We start from the raw sequence: 17,568 nt of genomic DNA on the forward strand, positions 1-17,568 counted from the left end.
TATATATATGTTAGCCGGCGCTCATATGCCTGTAGTCCCAGCTACTCAGGAGGCCAGGGCAGGAGGATCGCTGGAGTCCAGGAGTTAGGCTGCAGTGTGAGGGGTGATGACGCCACTGCACTCTAGCCTGGGTGACAGAGTAAGACCCTGTCTCTAAAAACAAAAGTTGTTAATTCACGTCTCCACTTAACCATTTAGAAGCTGGGTGACCTGGAGCAAGTTACCTTAAATACTCTGTGCCTCAGTTTGGTCATCTGTACAAATGGTGATAATATTAGTCCTTACCTCAAAGGGTTGTTGTGAAGATTAGATAAATTAATACTCATTTATAAATTCTTTAGAACTTGCTAGGCAGATAGGAAGAACCATATAAGTGTTAGCTGTTATTTAATATTATTATGGTTTTTGTTAATTGCTATTTGATCTCTTCCCCTCCATCACCCTGGGCAAATCCTTGCCCTTCCTCAGTTTCCGTTTTGTTTTCTTTCTTTTTTTTTTTTTGCAAAAGCCTACAGCATCCGGTATTCCCAGGTGGTCTCCCATCCAAGTACTAACCAGGCCCGACCCTACTTACCTTCTGAGATCAGACAAGATCAGGCACATTCAGGGTGGTATGGTCATAGATCCTCAGTCTCCATTTTGAAATGGGACTTGGTCATCAGGCAGTAAGCAGCCAGTTACAGTTTTGTGGGGAGGGGAGGGTGCAGGAGAACAGAACTGAGTGGAGACTACAGTTACCCATAGCTCACCATCCTAAGATGGGGGTGTACTGGGGCTCTGGGAGCCCAGGAGAGGTATTTGGCCCAGGGTAGGTGTCCTGGCTCGGGGGAGAGGACAATTCAAGCTGGGCTGTAGTGGGTAAGGAGTATACCTGGTAGAGGGGACTGGGGGATAGGCTGGGAAGAGTCCCATGGCAAACAGGGATTCTCAAAGTGTCAGAACGCCCTCACACACACTTGCTAACAATGCAGATCCTAGGTCCCCCAAATGTGAATGTCTGTGAAGTAGGGCCCTAGAATCTGGATTTTAAACTAGTCCCTTTCCCAAGTGACTCTGAGGCCCAGGTTTGCCCCATCTGATTGAGTTAAGAGGGGTTAAATGGGTACATTGAGATACAAATGGGTAAACTGAGGCCTGGGCAGGCAGGCCCAGCCTACCCACACAGCCAGGCAGGGGTTACGAATGGCACTGGGGAGGACACCATCCCCCAGGCTGGGAGGGTCTGGGGCACTAATGACTATCTGTCCCCTCCCCCCTAAGCCAGGTCAGCCCAAGCCTGTGATTACGATAGCAGCCCAAGGGGACAGGGTTCCACTCTCTTGACTACTCTTCTCACCCACCACCTATTTGATTTAACTTTGTGTGTATGTTGCTTGTCTCCTGAGCTTGAAAATGAGCTCCTTGAGGGCTGGGTTTTTAATCCCGTTGTTCATTGCTGTGTCCCCAGTGCCTAGAACATAGTAGGTGCTCAATGCATTTTTAAAATAGATTTTTTAAAAAACAGATCTGAAGCAAATATGACAAAGTGTTAATGTGTGGGTGGTGGGTGCTTGTGTGGCTTCTCTGTTATTTTAAGTATTTTTCAGTATGTTTTAGGTATTTCATTAAAATAATGCAACACAAATAATAATCGATACTGTTGAGTCAAGTCCACAGAAAGTGGTGGTTGATGGGAGGTGGGTGGGCAGGTAGGTAGGTAAAAAGGGGTGTCCCTGAGCCAGGCTGAGATGCCCTGAGGATGTCCTCAGAAGTAGGTGCCCTAGTAAATTCGGTATCTGCACTTTATCTCCCTGAATCCTCATCAGTACAAGGAGGATCTAATTTTACAGACAGCAAATGGAAGCTAGAGAAGTGACTTGGTCACTTCCCTGCAGAGGGAAGAAGGGGTGATCCCAGGGAGTGTCAAGGGGGTAAGCCCCAAGGAAAGGCAGAGTAGGGGCAGCAAGGAAGTGGGAGGAAAATCAGGAGAGCATGGCTGAAGGCAGCAGGCCCAGTCTTCCAGGAGTTGGCTCAGATCCCAGCGAGACCACGACCCTTCTGAGCTGCCCAAACCACACACTCAGCTTCTTCCCAGTAGCAACTGGGGGCGGACCTGGCAGGCTGGAGGATTCCTGGAGTGGAGTCTAGGCTGGTGGAAGGAGGGAGATGAGAGAGAGGGAGAAAGGGGCTTGAGGGGCTGACTGGGACTCCAGGACAGGGTCAACAGGCCAGCCCAGGCCAGGGGGGAGTGAATACCTCATCCTGTGTAGAATGCAAAATGAAGCTAAAAATTTTTTCATTTTACAGTTTTTTGGGGTTTTTTGTTTGTTTTTGAGACAGAGTCTTACTCTATTGCCCTGAGTGGAGTGCCGTGGCGTCAGCCTAGCTCACAGCAACCTCAAACTCCTGGGCTCAAGCAATCCTCCTGCCTCAGCCTCCCAAGTAGCTGGGACTATAGGCAGCCACCAGGCCCAGCTAATTTTTTCTATTTTTAGTAGAGACGGGGTCTCAGTCTTGCTCAGGCTGGTCTTGAACTCCTGAGCTCAAGCGATCCTCCCACCCCAGCCTCCCAGAGTGCTGGGATTACAGGCATGAGCCAGCACACCAACTAGGGCCTGAGTTCTCTAGACACAGAGGGGAGGGAGCAGTGGGTTCAGGGCCTCCTCAGTCCAGAGGGTGGATAGTGTTCTGTGCCTCAGTGGAAGAAAGGCCACACAGGTAGGGGCAGTGTTGGGGCCGACCCAGTCTGTCCTCATTTTATATAAGGGAAGAAACTGAGGCTCAGAAAACTGCCGCCCAAGGTCAGGGGTGAATAGTATACAGATCCCTGGACCTCTAGCCTAGTATATCTTCTGTGGAGACAGGACTCTCAGCCTTGACATTCACAGAACCTGGATCCTGAGCTGCTTTTCTTGGCTTCTGCTGGGGTACAGGACCTGGGGACTTGGGTGCACCTGTCCCCTGCAGGGACTATCAGGGTTTAGGCTTCAGGGATGGGCATGTGTACACTGCCACAGGCCTGTTAGAAGGTGGGGTTTTGTGCTTATTCCTCTCTAGTGCCCCAAGTGCTAATTCTGCCTCTGCTACTTCACCACTTTGGGACTCAGTTTTTTCATCCGCAAAATGGGGGCTAATATCAATTGCTACCACTTATTAACACTGAGCACTTAGTCTGTATCAGGCATCAGTCATTCCTTTAATCCTATGCCCATTTTACAAAGGAAGAAACTGAGGCCAGAGAGGTTAAGTAATTTGCCCAAAGTCACACAGCTAGTACACAGCAGTTGGGATTTGAACCCAGGCCCCAAGTGAGGTCTTAGAGGTTGCGGTGAGGATTAAATGAGACAGTAAATAAAGGGCCTCACTCAAGGTGGGAGTCCAGGAGAAGGTGGGAGTTAGGTCCCTGTCTCCCAGCCTAGAATGGAAGCACTGGGACCACACAGTACACTCTGGGCTGTGCTGAAGGAAGCCAGGGGTCTGGGGGAGCCCAGAGGCAGCCCTGAGAAGCCTGGGTAGGGGCTAAAGAAGGTAGCTTCAACAGTTTTGCCTGAGGCAGAGGGCACTGCCACATGCAACTCCCCAAAGAGTTGGGACCAAGAGAGGTAGAGTGTGGGGCCCAGGCTGGGAGCTCTGCCCACAGCTCTGTGGGTGGCCTGGAGGGCACCTGATGGCATCTGGGCCTCTGCTTGTCTGCCAGGTCCCAGTGCCCCTCCACACCCACTAGCCCTGAAGGCCTGGCTGAGCAGGGCAGAATCACTGGGTAACCTCTGACAGCTTCTTGAGCCTCTGGGGACCTCAGTTCCCCATCCAAACCAAGGGACAGCAGCTGTTCATTGTCCACCCACGCCCAATCACCATTGCTCGGACTCTGCTGCCACACTGTGGACACAGCAGGGAACTGCAGCAGTGAGCACCCACAACCACCCCAGCTCTTAGGTCTCTCCCTGAAGTAGTGGCTCTCTTACTGATTTTAACTGTCCTCAACACAGCAGCCCAAGGGATCCTAAATCTGATCACATGCCTCCTCTGCTCAAAACTCTTCCAGCGGAACCCAGTGGTCTGCTGGAGCCCCCTGCAAAAGCCAATTGGCAAATTCCCAAGAATTTTTGCAAGTCAGTTGTTAAACAGTCATTATTAAAAATTATATAGAATTAAAATTATATTAAAAACTAAGGTAACATTCAAAAGCATTTCCTATTTATCTTAATACATTTCATTATTATCTATGCTTTTTAAGTTAATTACATGTATTGTATCTAGATGGTGGAAACACTATACTGCACCTCTTCACAACTCAACATTCAGTGACCTTATGTTGATAGCTTGAAGTCAGCCATGATGGGAGTATTTACACCATGGAAATTGACAAATACCACAAATCAGGCTTGATTTATTGTTGATTTTCTAGACCAGTGCCATCCAACAGAAATAAAATGCAAGCCACATACGTAATTTTAAATTCTTGAGTAGCCAGATTCAAAACAGTAACAGGAAACAGATGAAATTAATTTAAATAGCATGTTTTATTTAATCCAGTATGTCCAAAATAGTATTTCAACATGTAATTGATAGAAAGTTATTAATATTTTACATTCTTTTTTCATAACAACTCTTCAAATTCTGGTGTGTATTTTACACTTAAAGCACATCGCAATTCAAACTAGCCACATTTCAAGTGCGTAATAGCCAGTGTCCAGTGGCTACTGTATTGGAGAGCACAGGTCTAGATTTCAGAAAGCAATGGAGAAAATATTAACAATATTAACAATTCAGATCAAATTTAAAAGTAATGCTGAGGAATTCAATTAACATCATCTGAGGATGAGTAAACAGGTCATTTATCAGATTTAAAGACAATAACCTTATTGGTGAAAGAGCAGTATAGGGGCTGAACAGTAGCCTCCACAGATACCAGGTCCTTATCCCTGGTACCTGTGAATGTCACCTCATAAGGAAAAAGGGATTTTGCAGATGCGATTAAAGATCTTTACATAGGAAGATAATTTTGATTATCTGGAATCTGGGTGGGCCCTAAATTCAATCACAAATGTCCTATTAAGAGAGAAGCAGAGGGAGATGTGGTATACACAAGAGGCCATGTGACCATGGGGGCAGAGACCAGAGTTGTGGTCACAAGTCAAGGAATGCTAGTAGCCACTAGAAGCTGTCAGAGGCAAGGAACAGAGCCTCCAGAGATAACATGGCCCTGCCAACACCTTGATTTCAGCCTGTAATACTGATTTCCAATTTTTCCAGAACTGTGAGAATAATTTGTTGTTTCAAGCCACCAGGTTTGTAGTGATCTGTGAGGGCGGCCACAGGAAACTAGTACAAACAGATGAGATATAACTTCCTTCATCATGTTGTGGTTGAATTACAACCACAGACAGACTACAAATACAAGAATTCAGCAAAAAGAAAAAAAAAATCAACAGAAGCTTCTTGTAAGAAACAATTGGCTATATGGAATTTATAATAAAGAGTATATCTGTATATTTTATTATTCACAATTTCTATGCTACTTTTATATCAGTACGATTTATAATAACCTTACGTGTATGTGTATATGACATTATATACCAGGTCTGTCTTATATCTCCAGCACTAAGGTTGGCACACACAGGACACTCAATACTTTTTTTAAGTGCATGAACATGACTGTAGGCCAGCCCCTGACTTCTCTGGGCCTCAAATTCCCTGTCTACCCAGCAGGGCTGGAGGAATGGGATGGGATCCTAGGTGGATGGGGCTGGTGCCAATTATTTTTTTGTTTAACTTTGGAAAAAGGAGAGCTTTATTTCTCATAAAGGGTAGCAGCCTACTGGGCAGCCATTCCAGTAGGTCAGGAAGCAGAGCACTAGCCAGAAGCCAGGCACATGGGCTTTCTGGTGCCAACTGTTAAAGCATCTACTGTATGCAAGACTGGGTTGGGGCAGGGGTTGGTGGGACTCAGCAACTGGCCCTGTGCTCCAGGACATAGCTGGGAACAGGCTGACTCAGGTAGTCAGGTGTGGGGCTCTAAGGGACTACTCTGAGGATGTCACAGAGATGGGGTGCCATGGAGCTGCTGTACAGGTGTAGAGACTGAAGCCAGTGCCACGGCAGGAAGTGCCAGGGCTGGAGCCCCTTCCTCTAGCCCCTCCTATCTCCCAATCCTACAGGGTGAAGGGCTTCTTTCACCCAGGTGCTGCTGGGAAGAGCCTGGGTCTTTGTAACAGCTACAATAGAGGGTCCCTCTCAGCCCCCGAGGCCTTCACTGAGCCCTCATCCCATGCCAAGTCTGAGGCCCAAGCATGGAGTGGGAGACATCCACCTCTGCCATGTAGTCTGGATGACATTCTACCAGTCACTTTCCTTCAGCTCCAATGTCTCTCAGGAAATCCAAGATCCACTCTCTGCCCAGCCCAGTAGCTACCCCTGCAAGCCAGAGCCCACGCCAAGGCTCTGACCCCTCTTCATACCCTGGCACTGGTTTTCAGACTAAGCCCTGGCCAGTTACTTGTTCCCTCTGGAGTCTCTCTTCCCTGCTAACTAAATGAGCAGCTTGTCCAGGTTTCCACATAAAGAATTTGGCCAAGCAGACTGGCTCTGAGCACAGGAAGAGTGAGGGAAGACTCTAGACTGAAACCCTTAGCCAGGCCCAGAGAGCTAGGTCTGAAATCTGGAGGAACTAAAGCACTCTGGGCCCCAGCCTCACCCACCCAAAATCATCTGCTTCACACGCGTACGGGTATCCCATACTCTATTGTGAGCATCTTGAAAGCAGGGACCAGAGAGTTTTGCTCATTTTGGGGGACTCAGTGAGAGCTTGGCCAATATGTAGTGGGAACTTAAGAATTTAATGAGCAAAATCACTTGCGTATCTTCCATGAAAGCCAGGTTCTCCCCTGCCTTTGTGAATACCATTTCCCCCGTCACTGGCACCAGCTTCTCCATGATCACACCAGAAGAGGAGCTTCCAGAACTTAGTAGGGTGGGGCCCCTGGACACCACGGATTATGAAGTCCATCTTCATTGGAGTGGGAGAGAGGGCAGTGGGTGAGTCCATTTTCAGTCATCAGCCCAAGGCTGGGCACACAAGAGCCCTGGTGCTAGTGACTGGTTGTCTCCTCTGGGGCCCTGGTGGGCAATGAGCTCTGCCTCCCCAACCCGCATCCAGAGTTTTAAGAAGTAACAGGATTAAAGAAGCACCAAAGGCAAGCCCTCTCTTATGATAGCATCAGACAACTGTTTCAAAATATATTAGATTTGGTTTTTATTGTAGAGCACACATATCAGGGCAAAGTGCTGCACACACAACTACAAATCATTTTTGGGAAAAAAGCTGTAAAAAAAATAAAACTGCAACTGCTTTAGTTATGCAGTCCCGACTTGAGGAATCCACGCTGGCAAAGGAGTTCTGGCCCCTGAGAGGGGCTTCTTGATGGTGGCTGCCCCAGATTTCTGCAGCCTCTGAGGCCTTAGGCCTGGGCCTCTGGAAACAAAGCCCCATAATGGTGGTAGCCTGGCTGCCGGGAGGCCTTGCTCTCGGCAAGCCCAGGTCCTGGCCTGGCTGATGAGAAGACATTCCTAATGAATCTAGATCAGCAAAACCCTGCAGCTTTCCAGGATCTGAGTGGGTAGAAACTGCCAAAAACTTTAATTTTTTTCTATTATTTTTTAAAAGCCACTTCCCCAGCTCACATGCCTGAGGTGGAGACAGCAACAATCCAGCCTGCAGGCCTGAGCTCTGGCCTTGGATGTATGTTGCAGGCAGAGGGCGCAGGCGCCTTCCTAGAGGGATGGCAGGGGGAGGCGGCCCAAGCTGGCCAATGGAGGAAGAAGGAAAGGGAAAGGAGGAAGCCAAGAGACCAAAAGAAAAAACTCAAAAGAAAACAAAAACCCTACCACACACCACAACAAATTTCCATACCCCAAATGCTAGGACACCAGTCCCTCTAGCTAGAAAAAATTCCTAAAACTGACCCAACATGGCGAGTCTAACTGTTCCATACAATCACAAGCATATGCTTCAAAGGAGCAACCCAGCAAAGAGGTGTGCTTTTGGCAAGAGAGGTCAGGACCGCTGCGCTAGCCCCTCAGCAGCCCAAGCAACTGTGGGCAGAGCAGGCCAGTACGCGTGGAAGCCCAGGGGGCTCAGCAATAGCTTTAAGGTGGCAGGGGCTGGCACTGTTTAAGCCTCTGCCCAGCCAACCTGAACCACCCTGCCACAGGAGGAAGGAAGGGTGTTTGCATGAGCTTCCAGGGCACAGAGAGGTGAAAAGTGGAGGACAGCAGGCCCAGCACAGAACCAGCAAGGTCCCAGGAGACCTCAGCCAAACACGTAAGTGGAGGGAAGGGGGGGTAAGAGATTGAACTTTGTTTAGAACACAGCAAAGATTTACAATGAAAGCAAAAGAATTTTTTTAACTAAAACATTTTGTTGCTTTTAAATGAACCCTGCCTGACACAGCCCCACTTGAAGATGGCTGCACCCCATACCTCTACTGGCCACTCCAGCGTGAGCCTCTGTCCCCTACAGATGCCAACAGCCTTTCCGTCCAGGAGGAAAACCAAAAACATGAGAACCCAGGTCCTGGCCAGTTCTGTTCTTCAGCCTTAACAGGCAACAAATCAAGGAAAAAATATATAGGATTCAAAAAAAAAAAAAAACCAACAACAACAAACAAACAAAATCCTCAAAACAAAACAAAAGGAGGGCAGCTACGTGAGGATTAGCCAGAGTTCCCAGGAGGGTGGCGGGCAGGCCTCAGTGCCTCCGCATCTTCACCTTTCGGGCAGGGCTGCCTGCCGCCTCCGAGCAGTCCTGCGAGGACTCGTAGGACTTGCGCCAGTAGTTCTCAGAGCTGAAGCTACCCCTTCGCCGGTGTGTGGGCAGTAGCACTGAGCGCCGGTTCTCTTCCTTGTCCATCTCCAGGATCCGTGGCCTGAAAGGAAAGGTAAGGGGGCGCTGCCTGAGAAGCTGGCAGGAAGGGCCTGGCCTTGCCACCTCTGGGCCTGGCCTCAGAATCCTCATCCTTGGGATGGGTCACTCCAGCCCAGTAGTCCTCAATGAATGGTAGTAATAGTACGAGCACTGGCATGGAAGGTTTTTGTCCACTAAGTGCCAGTGGCCATCCTAGTCTTTGAGACATTTCCCAATTACTCTGTGGGGTCTGCCTGGCTGAGTCTGGTGCCCCACGACACTGCCAGGGCTGAGGGATAGAAGGTCTTCCCTACTACAGCCTCAAGACCCTGCATGGTCCTGCTGTCTATCTCTACTTCCCCACATTCTCTCGGTGCCCCCATGCCCTCCCCTCCTTCTCTACTCACCAACCCCACTAGCCCCTGAAACCACCAAGCTCTTTTCTGTCTTGGGGGCTCGGCTTATATACAGGACTTCCTATCCAGAATTTGCTTTTCACACGTCTTCTTTATCCTTCTTGTCTCAGCTGAAACGTTACCTCCTCAGAAACCTTACCCAACCCTTCTGAAATAAGTACCTGGTTTGCCATTTTCCAAGTCCCAAGATTCCCTCTTAACATCTAAGTATAAACCCACAAGACTGTGTGGCTAGATGGGATTGAGCAAAGAAGTCATAGGAAGCAAACAACATATTCCCATTTGTCAGAGTCTCTCTGGGGGTACAGGCAGTTGGTTAGGAATTAGGTGGGAATGTTACCAATACCACCAAACCAGAGGAACCAGACATAAGGCTTTGGAAGGGTAGGTAATCTCAGACTCCTAACCAGCCTACCCCTCAGGTTTCCTCACCCATTTCACCCTGTATCCAGGCCATGGGGCTGATTTGCTGGCCTCTGAGTGTCCTAAGCTGAGTACCTGTGAGCAGCATCGGGGTCTGCCTTGCGGTGGGACCGCTTGGGTTTCAGAGCAGGGTCCCTGTTGTTTCCCGACAGGCGATCTGAAGCATAGCTGGGTGGTAATACGGAGCTGCTCAGGGACTTTGTTTCCAAGCGGGGTGCATCTAATCTTGTCCTGCAAAGGAAACATGGGGTCACCAATGGGCCTCTGATGAGGGTGTGGGCCCCATTAAAGCAATTCTCTCTCTAGTAAGGCCAAGTGGGGGCCAGCTGGGCCTGGAAATCAGCACTCTGTACCTCAGCCTCCTTGTGGTTCAACTAGAGATTGGTCTGACTTCCAAAGGCCATCTGTTTCAAGTTCAGGCTTAGGAGTAAGGAATGGGAACACTTCTGTATGGAGACTTCCAGTTATAGGTATCTGCTGCACCAGGGGAAGGATCCCAGGGCTCTCTCTCAGCTGAATGAGGCAGCCTCACATCACCCTATTTGGGCCCAGAGATTCTCTGGGGGCATCTATTCCACTTGTCAGAAGACTGAGGGCCCCACTGGTGGGCACCAACACAGGAAGGATCCCTGGTCCAGGCATGCAGAGAGGTTAGAGGGAAAGAGAACCAGAGCTACCCTTTCTCCCTATATAGACAAGGACACTGAGGCTGAGTGGCAGAGCCACGGAGGGCAGCCGAAGCCCACTTCATAATCATGAGCTTGACTCTGGTCTCATTGTAGTCACCTGGCAGCTTCTGCTTGTTCCAGGATGCTGACCAGGCAGAGGCCAGGGGGAATTTGAAGGCAAAGTCCCCAACAGCACTGGGTACAAGTTTCGAGGAAGAAATCACCTAGCAAAGGGAAAGCATACAAGTACAGATGAGGAAGAGGGGGATGGAGGACCTGGGTAGAGAGTTCCGGGCAATGACTTAAGTCCTTTATAAAGCCAGACCAGAAGGAAGCAGGCCTGGAAAATCTCAAAGACCTGAGGCTTCTTGTGAGGCACAGAGAAAGTTGGCAAGTCAGGCAGGTGGGAGCAAGGGGCAGGAGAGGGCCCTGTGTAACAGGCTGGGTAGGGAGTGATGACACTCCTGACATATCCCCTGAGACTATTACAAGTACATCTTATAACATCTGGAGGAGATCCTGCCCTCCCCTCCAATTCCTAAAACTCACCAAGCTGTGGGGTGAGCTCTAGACAGGCTAGAACTAGATTCCAAGACCAGAGCCCACTAGCTGCTTAACTTGAGAACATGCCCCTGTTAAAAGGCACCAACTCCCATGGACCAGGCTAGGCCCCTCAGAGTTTAGCAGAGAGAGCCAAAAATCTGGGTCAGAAGGCCCAGTTTTAGTAAAATCTGGCTCTGGGCCTTCCCAGGAGGAACAAAGACCTGCCTTACAGATCTGAGTCAGTATCCTGGAGTCAGAGCAAGGCAACCCAGGTATGTGAGGTGAGGGTCAGCTGGCAGACCGCCACCCCTAGAGAGGTCACCCAGCATGTCAGGACAAAGTAGGGATTGGGAGTAGATAAAAGTAAGGTCAGAACAAAGGATGCCTATGATACCCACATGTGAACTGAGGGGAAGGGAGGGAACTGATTCTGTCCCAGGTGCTCCCTTCATGCTCCTTTATCATGTGTAATCCTCCAGAGAAGCTGCTGGGGAGCATCCCATTACAGGGGTCGGGGGTGGGTAGCACTGCTAAATCCAAGGGAAAGTCGCTGGCCAGAGTCACATAGCTACCACTCCAAGTCACACAGCTGATACCCCACGACAGACTCTAAAGTACAGATGGGCCCTCTTCACTGCAGCAGAGCAGAGCACTGTGTAGGTGGCAGCGTCACTGCGTCTGGGAGATGGACTACCAGCCCATACACAGGCCACAGTGACCCTGGAGGGATGGCAGTCCCCAGCCTGCTATCAACTACTCTCTAACTCCTGGCTCCACTCTCACAAAGCACCCTTGTGCTAAAAGCCTGGCTCTCCAACAGAACGAGGCAGCAGGGACAAGTGTGGCAGACATACCCAAGCACCCCTTTGTCTATTTAGTAACCTGGGCCCCTAGGTCTAGGTCTAAGCTCCAACACCTTGGGGTACCAGTCTCCCACCAAGTTCAGACCTGCACCCTGCTGTCTCTCCCACAATAGTACCCACTCCCCTCATGGGATTTGTCTCACTCATCTTCCACCAACCTCTGGCCAACATCAGGCTTCTCTCTAATTCCTACTCTGCTCTCACCACAGAGCAGTTCTGAAATAGGTATACAGCATGCTATGTTCAGAAGAGCCTGAAAGCACATGAGGGGTATCACCTAAAGAAGAGGCACAAGGTCCAAGCACATGGTCCTGGGCTCCCAGCAGACCTCCCCCCAACACAGGTGATACCCAGGCCCCGAGGGGAGCCTTTCTAAATCGTTCAGCCTGGTCACCATGACTGTATACTACAGTACATACCCGAGCCCCAGGAGCCCAGGCTCCATGGATGCCAGCATCACAGGTACTCGGGGATTCCTACAGCTCACACCTGGTAAGGTATCAACGTCACCCTCCAGGATACCGGGAGGCCAAAGACCAAGTTTGCTTTCCTCCACCTGGGCCACTGAACTCCATACTTGAGTTTCTCTTCCCCTCCTTTTCCATGTGCCTCTGCTCACAATGTACCTCCAGTGAGTACAGCCTTCTTCATCCCCTACTATCTACCAAGATCAGAGGGACGCTATAGTGAAGAAGGGACTAGGAGAAAACCCACCCAACATTCACAAGTTTAACCTTAACTGCCCCAATTTTCATGTAAGAACACAGGGCTCAAGTAAGACTGCATTTGGAGAGAAAGCAGCAGACCCAGGCCAGAAGCCCAAGCCTGTCACCTCCCCTGGTAATCTCATTGTCCCCATACTCCCTGGGCAGGCTGCAGACATATCAGAATGGTAGGCTGCCAAATGGACAAGGTGTACACACGTGGATACACACACTCATTGAACTAGGGAACAAACGTGAACTAGGGAACAAACGTGAACTACACCTAGCCACAGGGAACCAGAATCATGGAGACAGGAACAATACCAAGCACTGGTCAGAGCCAGGGAAACCAAGAGACAGCCATTCCTCCAGCTGGCTGTGAAGGGAAGCAGCCCAGAGTACACCCTCTGTTTCCATGGCACTCAGCCTCCACACACTCAGCTTCACACTCGGGGTGCTTGGCTTTCAGGGAGCGGGGGCTCCTCCTGACCCCTAGGATTCTTTGGCTTGAATGGCCAAATAAACCATCAAGCTCAGCCTCCTACAAATAACTTCTCATATGCAAATCCCTCACCCCACAGCTCACATGCCTCCATGGCTCCCCAGTGACCTCCAGATTTCTCCACACAACATGAAGTCATTTCTGTCCTAGATTATATCAAGTCCTCCACCCAATCTCTATTTGATGTTCCAGAATAATAGACTACCTCAGAGTTCCTGGACTCTACGTTTCTGTAAAGAGCGTACCTTCTGAATTGACTATCTTCATCCCTAAGCTCCCTTCTATGCCTGGCTGAGGCCCAAACATCCTTGACTACCTTCAGGTGGCACATCTCCAGAAAGCCTTCCTTGACCAGCCCCTGGTGAGATGTTGCCTTCCCTCAAAGGACAAATGCAATAAGAGCCCACACCAACTTGCATGGCTGGCACTAGCACAGAGCCTAGCACACACAGCCGCGGCTACTATTTGACAAATGGACCTCTTGCTGCTTTTTCCAGCTTCAGACCACTCTGAGCTGAGTTCCACTTGACCAAAAGCAAAGAAGTGGGCTATATATGCTGCCTTGAGCCACCTTATCTGATTAACTGGAGTATGCCAACCTCAGGAATACAAGTCTTATAGGCAGACTGGGCGCTGCCCTGGGAGCCTCCTGGAAACCAAAGGACTGGGTACACTAACTAGAAGGCCCTGAGGACCAAGAAGCCATCTCCTGAGGATTAAATGTTGATCCAAGGCATCCCTCCCTCCTTCACCCCTCATCTAAAGAGGTCCCCTACACTTTCCTGCCTTCCAGCCTTTGAGCTTACCATTTCTGCCTGGCCAGCAGTTTCTAGCTCAGGGGTCAGATCTACCAAGCCCACCCTCCCCCTAAATTGGATGTAACTTTTTCTGTTGTGGCTGGGCCCCCAGGGAATACATTCTGCTTTTATACCAGTGCTTACTCTGCTTTGTATTAGAATGGCATGCAAAGTGCAAACCTATTACATATGAAGCACCAAGGGAGGACTAAGTTTCCTATGGTGCCTACCTCTGGTTCCTTGTACATAGTAGACACTTGATGTTTCTGTCAAGTCAGAAATCCCTGCTCCAAGATCATTCCAAACTAGCTAGATGACTTGAGGCAGCTCACTTTCTACCTGAGCGCCTTCTCACACTGAGTTCAACACCTTCTACTCTCAGGGTTAACATGGATACTTGGCATAGGGCAGCTAGCGAGGTCCTCCAGGAGGAGCAGCACAGGGTGCACACTAGGGAATCACGGAAGGAGTAGAATGTTTCCCCTTCACAGACAAATTGCTGTACCTCTGAAGTTGGTCAGCCTCTTGGTATCTAACCAGCAATTTAAAACTTTAACCACACCTCCAGAAAGGTTAGGTCCAGCTTCCCTGCCAGGGGTACCAAAGATTATAAAGAAGCAAGTAAGCTCTTCTACATCTGAGCTCCAGTTTCTTAAACTCAAAGCATCTATCCCAATGACACAGCGGGGGGCAAGGGCAGGACTTGGGGTGTTCTACTGTGTGAACCACCAAGGGGCCGCAAGACTCAGCACCAAGAGACCCAGGTTCAAGGTCTCACTCAGCCATTTACTGGCTAAGTTGCAATCCCAAGCATTACAACAACAAGGGAATGTTATAATGTTTGGATTCTACTCTTGGGGAGACTCTCAAAGGTCATTTATAGCCACCCAGTGAGAAATAAGGGCACATGTGCATGAAGACTCAGCACCACCCATGTTCACAGGAGTTTCTGTTGAGTCAGAAAGCACCTGGCAGCTATCCACCTGTTTCCCTCCATGAGGCCCTTAAAAAGACACTGCCAGCTCTGACTGACCTGAGCTGGTGACAGAGACCCCAGGCCCTCCCTCAGCGGCCTGTGCGTACTTTATCTGACCTTAAGGCAGGACTGGCTCCAATTCTTCTGCCTATGAGAAGAGCCAGGCTCAATGCTCAGATTCTACCCACTAGAACACAACCTCACCAGAAGACATCAAATCAACCAGGTATCCCACCCACCCCTCACAAGGCCACATCCTGCTCATCTCCTCTGGGTGGTGCCTGGGCCAGGATGCTCCCCTTTTTCAACTCTTCACAAATTGTCGTTTTCTAAGACAAGCCCCCGTAGCTACTCTGGAGCTGCTCCTCACTGGTCTGAATTGTTCTCCACACACTGACTGAGTCTCCACTGGCTAGGCCTCATGTTGGGCCCCAGATGAACAGGGACCTTGCTATTCCCACAGAATGTAGATTTGGAAATCCATAATGGCAAGAATATGGGCTGTGACAGTCTAAACTGGGGTATGTGTGTGCTACAAGAGTTACAGGTGTGTACATGATGCTTCCTGCATGTCAAAATGGTCAACCTGAGCCTTGAAGAATGGCTAGGTTAACCAATTTTCAGCGTGTATATGTAGGTCATTTGGGGAGTTGGAGTGTGGATCAGAAGATGAACATGTTAGATGAAAGGTATTCCCAATGGAGGCCACACTGCCACAAGAGCCCAGGACACAAGTCCATGGACCAAATTAGGAGCTGCAGGTACTTTTAAATAAGTGAAGAGTGGAAGATGAAGGGGCAAACACCAAAAGCCAGGCATGGTGGCTCATGCCTATAATCCCAGCACTTTGGAAGGCCAAAGCGAGAGGATCTCCCGAGTTCGAGAACAGTCTGAGCAACAAAGCGAGACCCTGTCTCTACAAAAAAATTTAAAATATTAGCTAGGCATGACAGTGTGCACCTGTAGTCCCAGCATCATGGGAGGCTGAGGCAGGAGGATCACTTGAGCCCAGGAGTTCAAGGCTGCAGTGAGCTATGACAACAAGACACTGCACTCTAGCCCAGGCAACAGAGTAAGACTCTGTCTCAAAAAATAAACTGGACTTCGTCAAATTTTTTAAAAAAAGGAAACACCAAGCAGACTAGGTTGGATGCTTGGATTTTATTCTGCAGGCAATGGAGATGCCCAAGCCTCTCCTCTGGTCCCCTGGGTTGTCTCCCTACAGCTGGGCACTTCCCAGCTCAGCTGCATGGGGAAGCTGGAGGGCATCCTCCCACTCTTCTTCAGCCCCCTTGCCCCAAAGCTTTGTGCTTCTGCCCTCCAGCCTACTCCGTGAATGGCTCCTGGGTCCACTCAAGTCAGAATATAGAAGAGCCTCAGTCACCCATAACAGCCATTCCCAAGGTCAGACTATTGTCAGGGGCCCAGATATCCGAAGAGCTTCCAGGGGAGCTAACACTGCAGACTCTAGCTGTGCTGAGGAGCATTTGATTCAGCCGGCCTGGGCAGCCAGGTATGGAAGTCACCATTTAAGCAGCAGCAGCTGGAAGACTGACCTAACACGCTATGACCACTTCTGGCAAAGATTTCCCCAGAATAAGCTACTGTGAGAGGCCAGTAGGGAACACCTGAGAAGTTACTGCTCTGGTTCTGTGGACTCTATTACTTCTAGATTCTGGATTTTGGCCCGTGCTTAGAACCACAGAAAGAGAAAGTAGAAAGGCAGATTAAAAATCCTTCCTCCGGTGAATTCTGGAAATACTGTTAGGTTACAAAAGAGAGGCTGCCAACCACCAAGTTGACTCAAGTGTGTGGAGCTCCCATATGTGCCTTGCACTCTGCACCATACGACCATCCCAGAGGTCTGGATCGTATCCCATTCTACTGATGATAAAAATGAATACTCAGTTTGGACTTGACAGAGTAGCAAAGTCATGCTAAAGAGACTTCATCACCACATTATTCTGGACTTGTGGGCCCAAAGGAACAGGATGCCAAAGTTACTGACTGAAGTTTAAAAAAAAAAAAAAGAGGTGAGCCAGAAAAACTTAAAAAACAAATACAAAAACAAAAAAACTCCCAATGGCCAAAGCCAGAACAATTTGAATGTAAAATAAATTCCCACGAGTCCATACTGATATAAGTGACTGAATATGTAAATAAATGACGGAGACAGACAAATCTCCCATGCAGAATTCCAAGTAACTTATATGGCTACACCCCCCTCAAGTAGATGGGGCTAACTCCCCACTCTTTAAATGTGGGCTGCACACAGTGACTTCCTGGGAGTACAGCAATGCACAGGGGGAAACACCAGTAACTTTACAGTAGAAAACCTGACAAAAGCTGCATCAGCCAGGTGATCAAAAGCAACAGCGAGAAGCTGTGTTGACAGTTATGTATCCTTGGTATGTGGTAAAAAACAGCACTTTACCTCCCCCAAAACATAACCACCATCTAACCATGAGGGGGGCAAAAATATCAGACAAATCCCAACTGAGGGTTCTATAAAATGGCTTACCAGTCCATGTCATCAAGAATAAGCCAAGTCTAAGAAATTGTCACAGCCAAGAGGAACCTAAGATGACATGACAATATAATGTGGGATCTTGGTACAGAAAAAGGACATTAGGAAAAGCCTAAGGAAATCTATAGTATGGACTTCAGTTAATAACGTATCAAGATTTAGGCCAAGGCCGGGCGCAGTGGCTCACGCCTGTAATCCTAGCACTCTGGGAGGCCGAGGCGGGCAGATTGTTTGAGCTCAGGAGTTCGAGACCAGCCTAAGCAAG

General features: G+C 49.2%; 1 protein-coding gene across 1 annotated transcript in view; it reads right to left on the bottom strand.

The window, feature by feature from the left end:
* Window positions 1-7,209: 7,209 nt before the first annotated feature.
* ALKBH5 (AlkB family member 5, RNA demethylase) overlaps window positions 7,210-17,568 on the bottom strand; it is a 24,398-nt gene continuing 14,039 nt past the window's right edge. Inside the window, exons 3-4 of the mRNA XM_012664974.1 lie at window positions 9,799-9,954; window positions 7,210-8,906 (exon numbers count right to left, since the gene is read on the bottom strand). Coding sequence (XP_012520428.1) covers window positions 8,729-8,906; window positions 9,799-9,954 — 334 coding nt within the window. The 3' untranslated portion in view covers window positions 7,210-8,728. The remainder of the gene's footprint in view (window positions 8,907-9,798; window positions 9,955-17,568) is intronic.

This window comes from Propithecus coquereli, unplaced genomic scaffold (assembly GCF_000956105.1).
Source record: "Propithecus coquereli isolate 6110/MARCELLA unplaced genomic scaffold, Pcoq_1.0 Scaffold946, whole genome shotgun sequence".
Taxonomy (NCBI): domain Eukaryota; kingdom Metazoa; phylum Chordata; class Mammalia; order Primates; family Indriidae; genus Propithecus; species Propithecus coquereli.